At 41.6% G+C, this 13,466-nt stretch overlaps 1 protein-coding gene across 1 annotated transcript; it reads right to left on the bottom strand.

The window, feature by feature from the left end:
• Positions 1-5,583: 5,583 nt before the first annotated feature.
• On the bottom strand, positions 5,584-7,949 carry LOC109766936 (uncharacterized). The gene has a single exon (XM_020325689.3). The coding sequence runs from the start codon at positions 7,856-7,858 to the stop codon at positions 7,172-7,174; it is 687 nt and encodes a 228-aa protein (XP_020181278.1). The 5' UTR covers positions 7,859-7,949; the 3' UTR covers positions 5,584-7,171.
• Positions 7,950-13,466: the final 5,517 nt, after the last annotated feature.

The raw sequence follows: 13,466 nt of genomic DNA, 5'->3' as shown, positions 1-13,466 counted from the left end.
CTTAATTTCTAGGCCTCTTTCTAATCTTTTGGAAAAAGATGTTTAACCACCTGGTTGGAACTTACCCTTTGAAATAACATGTGATACTTGTGATTATGCTATTGGTGTTATTCTAGGTCAAAGAGTTGATAAGAAATTGAATGTTAATCATTATGATAGTAAGACTCTAGATTGTGCTCAAAAGAATTATGCTACTACTGAGAAAGAATTTTTAGTATTTACGTATGCATGTGATATATTCAGACCTTATATAGTTAATTTATAAGTAATCATTCACACCGATCATGCTGCTATTAAATATCTTATGGAAAAGAGAGATTCTAAACCAAGACTAATTAGGTGGGTTCTTTTACTACAAGAGTTTGATCTATGTATTGTTGATAGAAAAGGAGCTGAGAATCCTGTAGCAGATAGCTTGTCTAGGACGGAAAATGTTCTTGATGACCCACTTCCTATTGATGATAGTTTTCTTGATGAGCAATTAGATGTTATAAATACTTCTACTTCTCACAATAATCCTTGGTATGATGACTATATGATAATTTCATTGTTGCTAAGCATATACCACCTAGTTACACATACCAATAATAGAAAAAGTTCTTCTTTAATTTAAGACATTAATTTTGGGAACCCACATTTATATAAAGGAGTAGATGGTGTTATTAGACGATGTGTATCTGAGCACGAACAGGAACAAATCCCACGGAAGTGTCATTTCGAGGCATACGGATGGCACCATGCTGGAGACAGAGCCACACATAAGGTACTATATTCTAGTATTTATTGGCCTACTCTCTTCAAGGATGAACATAAGTTTGTCCTTTCTTGTGATGAAGGTCAAATAATTGGTAATACTAGTTGTCAGCCCGTCCATTCGCATGGGCTAGTTAGTTTATATTATTTATCTCTTGTTCAGGATAATTACAAAAAGTTGATAATAAAAAAATTACTTCTTGTTTTTATAAAATATAGAATTACAGAAAGTAGATAAAATAATTCCCTCATATGTTGTGTTTCTTCTAACCGGCTTTGGTAATGCTTGTTAAGATAAGCACCCTTGCTTTGTGTATAACATCTAGTTCATTTTTTATGTTGATGATTGGTGTATGTGCATACAACTTACTCCATATGTATCCTGATATTTTGATGCGGGCAAATTTCTAGGATTGAATATTTGTTCTAACTAAAAAATATATTTAATAGTTGATGGATTTGTAGCATACTCACTAAGCCTTAAATAGTACTAACCTAATCCATGAGAGTAATCGTGATCCACCACACTTTGAAATATTTCTAACGAACTCATGAAAGCAATCGATCCACTACCATGAAATATTGTTAAGATACGTGATAAAAGGTACTAATTAGTATGGCGTAGATATACATACGGTGCTTTTATATACTCTTATGTTTTAGTAAATGGCAAGATGCCTAAAGAATGTGGCAACCCTACCAACCGTGTGTCCTTCATTCATAGATGTGTTCCTAGTTCATTATATCCTAGGCGCCTAATCAACTTGACATAGGGCAGGCATCAATACGTCATCTAGTTAGGCAGTTAGCGTTGTCTAAGTATACAATGTATCAGTTTTATGTAGTCGCCCAAGAGATTTTCAGGTGTGCGCTTCTCACTTTGCTACTCGTAGGCTTCGTAATCATTGCTGGTGTTCGGTTGATTACAATAAAATGAACCAATATGCATCATCAGCCTTCTCCTTTCCTATAAATATATATCAGTTGTGTTGTGGATGCTTGTTGTTTCGTTTCTATACAGACGAATCTGACATTGATCTCAAAATGTATAATTACTTAGTATATAAAAACACATGAAGGACACTAATTCCGGTGGTATTTGGTTGATGCATGACTTCATATACATGATAATGGATCTTCTGATGATTACAACGACATTCTATGTGTAAAGAGAAATGTGAAAAAAAACATCATAGAAACATGGAGTTGTGTACAGCATGCCTAAGATGTGAGAGAAATTCATGCACTGTGTAGAGGAAACTTCTCTTTTTGTCAACAATAGATGTGTCCATCTATTGAAAGCAATAGATTAATGAGAAAATTCCGACATTGCAAAGCTTGCAAACAAAAAGAAAGATCAAAGTATCTGGCTATAAGATATAAGACGTCTTGGACACTCTGATAGTGTCAAAAAATGTCTTATATTATGTTATGGAGGCACTAATTATTAAGCTAGTTGAACCTACATGATCCAATTATAGGTAGGATCTGAATACGTTTAATAGGTATAATATATGAGTTTATTTTGCTACAAAGGATGTATCATGTCGTGCAGGAGGAGTATCCATCCAGTATGCACTCTCCCCTTCTGACTTTCAGAAGCCTGCTCGACGCTTGGAGTGCAGTCAGGTGCTGACATGATGATGTGGTCGGCCGCATCACAATGTTCAGCATGTAGCAAACCCTGTTTCACATATATCTGCTGATTTTAATTGAAGCCTTTTCTAGCGAAAGAGAAGATAACTAAACAGGGGAAGCACAAAGCAGAGCCAGAGAATAATCACTATTATCGTAATCGGGAACATGGACGCCACGTGAACACCAGCCCTGAAACAATTGTAGCATGTCAGATCATGGCCCTGGGAATTCACAGCCCCGTCAAGGTTGACAAAGACACCGGTGTCTTGGATAGTGTACGGCCTCCACACAGGCCTAGTCCATAACTTGAGATGTTATGATAGCTGGCGTGGAGACTGTCATGGTTGGTCGACTCCAGCAATGAAGCCGTAACTATTCTGTTCGGACTTCTACCTCAGCCTACTGGGCATGGTCTCCTGCTATGGGCTTCTAGACTTGCTAATCCGCCGCTGCAGCCGTGGTAGTTCCAATGCAGCATGCCGATCATCAGACCTCAGTTGCATCGAGCTTGGGAGGGAGGGCGATCCTGCAGTCTTCCCGTATTGGCTTGTACATAGGCTGCTGGATTGGGCGAAAGTGGATCTCATGGTGGAGAAGAAATAGGCAGATCAGTCGAAAGGGACTAGAAGAACACGTACATTGTGTCAGGGGAGTCTTTGAGGAAGGATCTATCTTCAAGTTTCCTAGGAGTACTATAGATTGGTTTTTGTTTTCTTTTTTGCAGAAGAAACAGAAAGAAAAAACAATCTAGGAGTACGCTAGATGTTGGAGTTCTTTAGGAATACACTATATTTCTTAGTGGTTGTTTGTACGAAAACAAAGTTATCTGATGGTTTTTAATTAGTTGCAACGTAGGATTTTCTTAGATGATTGGTTTCTGATTTTTAATTTTTTGAAACATAGGGATTTTATAGATAGCTTAGGTGCTACGTGAGGTTACATTTTATAGATTAGGTTTCTTTCTTTCGCAAACAAATCTTAGGTAAAAAAGAAACTAACAAATCTACACAATTATAACTTGGACCCACCAGATTAATGGACCATATTGTCTAATTAACGTAGGAATTTATAGAGATTGGTGTTTCTTTCTTTCACAAACAAATCTCAGGTAGAAAAAGGAACAAACAAATCTACACCATTAAACAAATCTTGGGTAAAAAAAAGAAACTAACAAATCTACACCATTATAACTTGGACCCACCAGATTAATGGCTTTTATTTTCTAATTAACGTAGGAATTGCTAGGGAGTCCCTAATTAGTATAAGTATAGATAGATAGATAGACTGGTAGACGTTAGGAAATGCCTATGAATTATTCACTTGTTATTGAACCATTTGATGTTTGGGGCTTTGATTATATGGGACATTTTCCTTCCTCTAATGGGTGCACTCATATTTTAGTTTCTGTTGATTATGTTACTAGATGGGTAGAAGCTATTCCAACTAGTAGTGTTGATCATAGCACTTCTATTAAAATGCTTATGGAACTTATCTTTCCAAGGTTTGAATTCCCTAGATACCTAATGACCGATGGTGGTTCACATTTTATTCATGGTGCATTACGTAAACTCCTAGCTAAATATGATTTCAACCATAGAATTATATCCCCGTATCATCCTCAATCTAGTGGTCAAGTTGAATTGCAAAATAGACAAATAAACTTAATCTTGCAAAAGACTGTCAATAGGTCTAGGAAGAATTGGTCTAAGAAACTTGATGATGCATTATGGATATATAGAACTGCCGATAGAAACCCTATGGGTATGTGCCCATATAAAAGGTTCTAAGGAAAAACTTGTCATTTGCCTCTTGAATTAGAACATAAAGCTTATTAGGCAATTAAAGAACTTAAATATGATTTCAAACTTGTTGGCGAGAATAGCTTATTTGATATTAGCTCTATAGATGAATGGAGAACACAAGCTTATGAAAGTGCCAAGTTGTTTAAAGGAAAAGTTAAAAGATGCCATGATAAAAAAATACAAAAACAGGAATTTAAAGTGGATCAAGTTCTATTGTACAATCCTTGTTTCAGATTCTTTGCAGGAAAACTTCTCTCTAAATGGGAATGACAATACATCGTCGAAGAAGTTTATCGCTCCGGAGCTATCAGGATTACCAATGCCGAGGGCACTAATCCGAGGGTGGTTAATGGGAAAGAATTAATCATTATATTTCAGATACACCTATTAATATGTAGACAAGACTTATTCAAACAATTACAGCGGAAGAACACATAAAGGAGACCTTCCAAAACACTCCAGAATCCTGAGAAAGGAATAGGCATGTGATACGGTAAGTACGACTCCAAAAGTTGTACAAAAGTACTTTTTGTTCGTTTCAAAATATATGAAAAATTAGGAAAATAATAAAACATGAAAGTGGAAGAGGTAGTGACGAGCCCAGGTGGCGACCCCCCCCCCCCCCCCCCCCCCCCGTCCCCCGGGGTGCGCCGTGTGAGCTCATTACTCCCCCATGGGCTTTCCTGACTCCATTTTCTTCTAGATTAATTGTTTTGCATGGGGAAAATCATTATATATACTCCACGCTATTTTGACCACCGTATCGCAAGTTTCGCCTCTGTTCTCGTTTCGGTCTATTTTTCTGACAGATCTAGAACGTCATGTCACCACCAAGCTCATCCATTGACAAGTTCTATGAGAAGGTCATCAACCCCTATCTCCCGGAGGTGATGAAGCACCCTTAAACCATGGAGCTTCGGGAGGGGGTATTTCACATCTGGGACATCCAAGGCCTAAAGAAGGAGGGAAGCAAGAAGGCCAGGCTTGAAGCAGTGGAGCAGGAGATCTTCAAGTGTCAAGGGATGGTGGAGCGTGGAATCAGTGCCAACCACTTCATGATCATGGAATTATCCTTGAGCACAAGTGGGGCAGCAAGGATATTCTAGAGGCCATCTGCAAGCTCCATGACAAGGTTGATCATCTCCAACATCAAATCTATGACCTACAAAATCAAAACGATGATTATGAGTCCAGATTTAAAAGGATGAGCCTAGGTGTAGATTTCGGGACTCTGGAGACTCGTTTTTCGTGCTTTGATGAAGAGCCCATGCCTTGGAAACTGGAGGACAAGCCCACTACTTCATCACCACCTTCACTGAAGACGGAAAGTTGAGTACACGAGTATGGCCACCACCCTTGGCTTGTTCCAAGATTGGGGGAGGTGCCCCGATATCATATCAACGTCACTATCTATCTTAGTTTGATATTTAGTTATTTCGTAATTTAGAAGAATAAAGTTTAGTATGATTAAGATTTGGGTGCTTGTTTCCTGATCTATTTATGTAATCTAGTGTGAGAGTTATATAATAACGAGTAGTTTGAGTTTCATTGTTTTACTTTCTTGTTTCTATCTTAGCAATAAAAAGAATGAAACAAAAATGATAGTCCCCCATGAACTAATGAATTCACATAAAAGAAGTATAATTGCTAAAATTTGTTGAAAGTTAACAAACATGGCATTGGTAATTGATGCAACTCATCAGAATCAATAAAGAAAGGGCTCACATATAAATATACTATCTTGTACATCTTTTATGAATGTGTGCCCCATCAAATATTATATGCTTGATCAAATGGTTGATGTTGGACAAGGAAGGCAATGTAATAGGTTATGTTTTCTTATATTCACATAGAAGTTATATTGTCATGGATCCTCTAACATGTGGTGCTAATAATCTTTAGCTAGCCAAAAATCGTACTGAGTTGAGATACTACTTGTGTATCCAAAACCCTTGAACCCAATTTCTTGCCCTGAGAGTCCACAGTATCTACCTATGGATTGAATGAGATCCTCGAAGTAATTTGTCATCGGTGCAAAAAGCAATACAAATTTCTCCTAAATATATATGATCTTTTATTATAAGGAAAAATAAGCTTTGTACAAACTTGTGATGGTAAAGAAATAAAAGCGAACTTTCTAACATTACTTTGTTCAATGCTAGCCCGCAAAGTAGCATCGAAACCAACACTTAACATCGTCGATCTTTATCGGAGCCGCAAGCATCAGAAAACCAAAAATAAAGCAGCCACAAACTACAGGCCCGGAGAGTAAGGTAGCCTCAGCAGGGCAGAAATTCACAAGGGTATGCACCTGCCAAGTCCTCCCTGTCGATTGCCGCACGATTTGCGAAGTAGTAGTTAAATCCCACACATGACACGGTAAGTTTGATGTTTAAGTCATTGAAATTTAAGATTATTCATCTGAAACTTGTGCTTTTCTCGCTCGCTCTTACCAAGTTTCGTAGATAAAAATTTAAGACATTTTTTATGGCAACTGAAGACAAAAAACATCATGATTGTATCGGTATAACTCGTACTAAGTTTTAAGAGTTGAAACTAAAAATTTATTTGAAAACATATTCAAAATGAATTTTATTTGAAAACCCTTGTCACGAGAAAAACAAATATCAAAACAAAACTTAATTTGGACTGCTCGTTCAAAAATTATAAAAATATAGAAAACGAAAGCCAAAAATAAAAGCACGCTCGGAGGACTCAGTGGCTTGAAACTGGCGGGCCACAAATCCTCGTCACACAACAGGGCAACGGGCTACGGCACAAATAAAGATCAAAAGTTTGTCCTAGATGAGATTGCCCAGGAGGATTCACCGCTTATTGGTTTGAATGAGAGAAAAAAAATAGTTACACCGATTATTCACACCAACATCAATATTAAACATTTATACACTTAACTGAATCAAGAAAAGGAAGTTCTTAATCAGCATTGCACACATGCACACATCCATGGTACCAGCAATCTAGCTGCTGGCTGGCTGATTCTGATCCGTGCACTGCACGTCGACTGCAGCCTCACTGTCGTCGTCCTTATCGCCGCCAACGACGATGGGCGAGCAGAAGTAGAATACTCGCACGTGGTCGGTCACGTTGCGACCGGAGTAAACCTCGACGGTGCGGGTACCCTCCACCGCAATCATAGCGTCGTCGATGCTGCTCCCATTGGCCAACATATTGAAGTAGTACACCTGTTTCTTAACAAGCGCAAATGTATTTATCAGAATGTTGGAGTCGATGCTCGACTGGGGCCCCAAGGACACGTCGGGCAACTGGAGACGGAGCAAAGTGCTTGACGCCGACGACATGTTGCTCTTGATCCGGGCCTCGACGTCGGTGTAGTAGATGCTGACGCGGCCACTGGGGTTGATGGCCCGGACGGTGAATGAGAAGGTGAGGTTGCCGCGGCCGATGCTGGCGTTGAACGGTGGCCTGCGCAGGTTGTCGCCGCCTGAAACAGAGACGGAGACGGAGCCTTGGAGGACCCCGATATAGAGGTCCGCTGGGCGGAGCACCACGGTGATGGCGTACACGATGACCGCCATGATGAGCACGCTCACCGCGGCAGCCACAACGTAGCGCGCCGCGTCGAGGCACCGGAAGATTGATTTCTCGTTGCCGCCGTCGAGGACATCGTCTGCCACCGGCGCCATGCGTAGGAGCCTTGGATTACCTTTCTCCGTCGCGGCTGGCTAGCTAGCTTCCGTGTGCACGCTTAGCATCGACGTCGACGAATATATAGCAAGCATGATAGCTTGACCATCACTAGTACTATATGCTTATACACCATTTACCTTGGTTCTAATAGACAGGCCACCACATGCATGCATTGTGAGCCACCGACATTTTACACGCAAAGTACGCACATGCATTCATCACCTCGAGTACCTTATAAAAATGCATCGAAAAGTAAAAGTGCGAAAATCCAGTCGGCGAACGTTTGCTCTCTCATCTAAGAGAGAAAACACTCAATTGCGCTGTTCAATGTGATCGTGTGATGCTGAAAAAGAGAGGACAGAGACAAAATGGGTTAAGATTTAAACAAAGTTTGGTCTTATCCTAAATTCGATTGGATGAAATTAGTAACTCAAACACTAAAAATTTAGCGTGTTTGAAATGCAACAAAGTTTGGTCTTATCCTAAAGGTCTTGGTGTGAGTGAGTTTGGATATATAAACAATAACATTATTTTACTGCAACCAAGAATACAATTTGACTCATAATTTCTGATTTGTGTTGTCCGGACCACTTTTGTTAATTTTTATTATCCAATTGGGACCCCTATGGGTCCACTGAGAGGTCTGGACGTCTGTTTTCCCGCAAATCAGAACCAAAGTGGGGAAGCTATGCGAGTGTCCGGGCATGCACTTGACAAACGCAAAGCCTCCGCGTGGTCCATCTCTATTTTCTCTCTCTTCACATGTATGATGGCCTCACATTTTTCTCATCCCAACCGGACATCACACTACAATATCCCACCAAAAGCAAAGGCATGCATGGTCTACCTCTTATCTTTCTCCTCCCAACAGCCAATAAGGATTAATTTGTCAATAGCATTGGATGTACTCTCTCCCACATCTTGTCCGCGGACTATGTTCGAACATAAAAACATTTCTATTTGTGCGTTGGCATAGGAGATGCCGTAAACGTGGTAAAAGAATGGAATACTCGGTGAGTTAGCATAACATGTTTGGCTCAAGGTTCACCGCTACGTAATAAAGGGGGAGATGGTAGCGCGCGGCCGTGCTCTACAAGAGACCAAGTCAAAAAGAGTAAAAGTCTGTACATGTGAACGTACGTGATCGACACAGAGAGATCTGTGGAGCGAGCAAAAAAGAAATGCTTTGCTTAATTAGGAACTAGCGTGCTACGTACTTATTCGAATTCTTTCGTGCATGAGCAGCTACAAGGCGCCCACCGGCTGGCCGGCCACCAGTATTGTTGTATTGGCTAGAGCTAGGTAAGATGCATACTGACACTACCACCACCACCATCCCCAAGGCCACGGCGGATGACACCAAACTTTGGACTACCAGGAACTACATCCTGGCGGCGCTCGGCGGGACCCTAGTCGTCACCGCCATCATCATCATCGTCTCTGTCGTCCTCGGCCCCGCGCACATCAGCTTCTACATCGTCCACGCCTCGAGCACCGATCCCAGAGCCAGCAACGACGGCACCCAGTACCTGAACCTCACCATTGCCGCCGCAAACGGCAGCCGGAAGCGTGCGGCGGTGCGGTACCAGAGCGTCTTCGTCGACCTCAAGAACAGCACGAGCGTGACCAGGCGGAACACGATCCACGCCCCAGTCTACGCGACCACGCCACCGATGAACCATTACCTGCCGCCGGGAGCGGAGCCGGCGAGCATCAAAGCGTCGGCGCTCCTGCTGACGAGGGGCGAGAACCAGGACTTCATCGGCCGCCGGGTGAACGTCAGCGGGTTCAATGTGGTGGTGACGGCGCTGGTCCGGTTCCGGATCCACGGAGTCCCCACGAGGGCGTACGACATCAAGGTCTCGTGCAATCACGTCTTTTTCCCGGTAGAAGGGCCATCCAGCCTCCGCGCGCCGCCAATCAATTGCACTGCTTATTAATAACCATTTGGTCGCTAATGTTTCATCTGGTGCGCATGCGCGTTTGTGTGTGGATTTCCTTTCTTGATCTTGCTATTCTTCGGTTGTTTCGGTTTCATTTCCAGAGATGTTTAGGAGAGACACAATTGGTAGATCTGTGCTTTCGCATTCCTTCTTGTGTGCTCGAGGTATTGTAATGGTGATTATGCATGAACGCGTGTGAAGTTGGGATACTCGACATACACTCCGTTGGCAAAAGCAGGGGTACGTCGAGTGTTTTATTTTTTCTCGGACGATGGACGAATAGTTTGTCGAATGTTTCTTGAGATACTTGGCAAAAAAATTAACTCGGTGAAAAATAAATAATGGACGTCATACATGATGAAGACTAGTAGGTTTGCCCAGTATAACACTCAGCAAAGTCCAAGGCTTTGCCCAATGCAACACTCGCAAAATGTGGGGTTTAACAGAATAAAAAAATGCCGCTAGAGCCGTGACAACTGCCGAAGTGCGGGGTTGCAGGACAAAACGACCACATGGGCGATAGCGCCCGCAGACAGTAGGTCCGCGGCGGAATACACCGCGAGCGGGAGGAGAACGACGACGTCCCCAGCGGTGGCTCCGCCTGTATGTGTGCTGCTGCTTTCCTGCTACTTGCATGCTCTGATGTGTGCTTGCCGCTGTGTGCTGCTGTTGCTGCCTGCTTGTTGCTGCTTGCTAGGGAAGAGGAGGAGAAGGGGCGAATGAGAAGCGGGCGGCTAAGTGTAGCTAGAAGAAAGACGGTAGAGGGGACGTTTCCAGGAGGGAAAGCAATTCTATGCAATCTAATACCAGGATCTTTTTTTAGAGCATCTACAGCCGGACATAGCAAATATAACCCCTTAAACGCCCGCGGACGCGCCTGATATATTCGTTTTCAGCCTTTATTTATCCATCCGAGTAGCCACATTCCTCATTTTTCTTCTCATATGTCCGGTCACTTGCACGTGATTGATAGATAAAGAGAGAAAAATAAAAAATGAATAAACAAAGAGAAAAGGTGTCCGGGGTGGGGCTGTGTCCTATCAATACTAGGAAAAGCCTAGCAGTAGCGCAGGTCAGAGGTCTATCAGTAGGGCGGGTGGCCGCGCTACTGATAAGGCGCTACAGCTAACTTTTTGTAGTAGCGAGTTTTGACCTGCACTACTGCTAACTTTACGTAGTAGTAGCGTTCCTCAATAAACGCGTTGCGCCTCTATATAAAGGGTGCTGCTGATAAAAGTACGTCCCTGCTACCTTCATAGAGACGCTAGTGCTAACTTTTTCTGTATTTTTTATGCAGCATATTGGCGCTGTATTTGTACAGCTTATATACATTAGTCTCATCATATGATTTTATGATCATGATGAGTTATTATATATACAGTAGTCTCTTTCACCCACTGATATATATATAATAACTCATCATGCTCATAAAACAACTAAGCATCATCATCATTAATAATAACTCATCATCGTCATCATCATCATAGTCATCTAACAACGTCTACTCGTTATCATAATAACAAGTCATACTCATCATCATCATCATAGTCATCTAACCAACTCTACTTAATTATTCTTAGCACATGGTCATGAGTATTAGCTAGGACCTACTACCCTCTCTAAGGTAAAATAGCATAAAACAAGATAGGCCCTGACTCTCCATTATAGAGAATGGAGATTATTTTGTCTCCAATATTTACGCTTCGCAAATTCTTCATACATTTATTCCATTCTTTTATTGTCATGTCTTCATCGGTTTGAGAAATTTTGTATGAACAGCGGTGAAGCCTAGGGGGACTTGGCCGTAAGCTAATAACATCAAGGCGACCTTTCGGAAACATCAGATCAGGCACACAATACTTCGGAATTTTCTCATGAAAAACATAATAATAACGTCATAGTTAGCAATGTAGTTTAGCTTTGGAAGAATCGCAAAAGATGCATGGATGTGGTAATAGTAAAAAATCTTACCATGCCATCTCCATGGATGTTACCGTGGTTCAACACATGCACTACTGGCACGTATTGACCATAATGTGCAGGAGTTTCATTATTGATATTGTAATTCTCAACATCAATAATAAATGAGATAAGATGATCTTTCTCCTCATAAGTTAATTCAGAGCCATCAGTGTAGTAGGTTCTGCCTACTATCTTCCGTACATTTTTGGAAGATTGAAAATAAGCTGTCAATTAAAATAAGTTGTCAACTATTTTGAAATAAACAATATACATTACTTAATAAATATGTTTGAGAAATTCACATAGAGGTAGAAGTGGAGGCGTCGTATCAACATCGACCCAAATGTTGATATTATCTTTGTTGATACTATCTTCATCAGTGTCATCTTCAGGATCACCAAGATCGAAGATGACATGCATACCCTCCAGAAAACCATACGCCTTGCATAGTGCTTCCCAAATGGGGGTAGGTCACCGCATTGTATAGCTTTACGGGAAAAGCATAACCATGATGGGTCCTGAGGTTAACTCTCATTGTCTCCATATTCTCGTGATCTTCGAAATCCAGCTTCTCCAAGACATAACGTCTTGCATGACAGGGAATGCACTAGTTGAATTGTAAAAGCTGAAAATTACACGTTGAAGAAGCAGAAGTCATGCTTAATTATAAAAAAAATACTTGCCGTCGTTGTGTACAGTTTGAACACCGAAGGTCTCGTCGAGCTTAATACTGAAGCGCCAACTGTCTACCAGGTGAGGCCTGTCGCACAGACCCCGGTCGTCGCCGCAGTAGTCGCACTCCGGGATCCTATCGTCGTCGTCAGACATTTCCTATGTTTGTAATTCAAAGATTAAACTTCTAAAACTCAATATATGTACTACAAAAACTAAATTAGATCATTATTATTCATCACGGGTGACTATCGGTCTGTCGAGTGTTTTCTTGAAAACTCTCAGCTCACATGGTGTATATATTCGACCGTTGGTGATGGTCGCTCCTCCCTTCGTCCCCGAGTGCATTACACCATAATGTCTAGCCCACGGGAACGAAGGAGAAGCGACCCCCATGACAACGGTCGGGGTTCTTCCTCTCTGACATTTGCGACCGTCGGTGATGGTCGTTCTTCTCTTCCTTCCTGTGCATTACCAAGAGGTCTATCACGAGAAAGAAGGGGAAGAACAACACCCACGACAACAGTCGGCATTCTTCTTCCCTCATATATGGTGGACACTCCCTCACTGTTTTTGACTGTCATATATGGAGCCCCAACAGACTTAAAGTCAACCCAAAATATCGTTTAATGCTCTTTCCGGCAAATCCAAGGCACTCGATATTTCCTACTTTATAGCACAAGTCATGCTCAAATCCATGAAAAAAATCTGGCATGACATTTGCTAAAAAAGGACATATCGAGCGCCTGAAATTTGCCGGAACGGAAATTAATCAACACTCCGGCAAAACATATGCCACTCGGAGGTGTTCCGTGCAAACATAGGCCACTTGGGCAAGCACATATCCTATTTGAGCAACACTAGATATACATATTTATATCTACATCATATTTGAGCAACACTAGTTAGTACTTAGTACACAACACTAGATATACATGTTTACTCACTATAGACGATGGCTGTTGAGGATGGGGGTGTCGTCGGTTATCTTCTGGGCGTCGTCGACCGGCTCGTCATTGATATACCC

Source organism: Aegilops tauschii, chromosome 7, assembly GCF_002575655.3.
Source record: "Aegilops tauschii subsp. strangulata cultivar AL8/78 chromosome 7, Aet v6.0, whole genome shotgun sequence".
Lineage (NCBI taxonomy): Eukaryota > Viridiplantae > Streptophyta > Magnoliopsida > Poales > Poaceae > Aegilops > Aegilops tauschii.
This window is presented reverse-complemented; position numbering and strand designations above follow the sequence as displayed.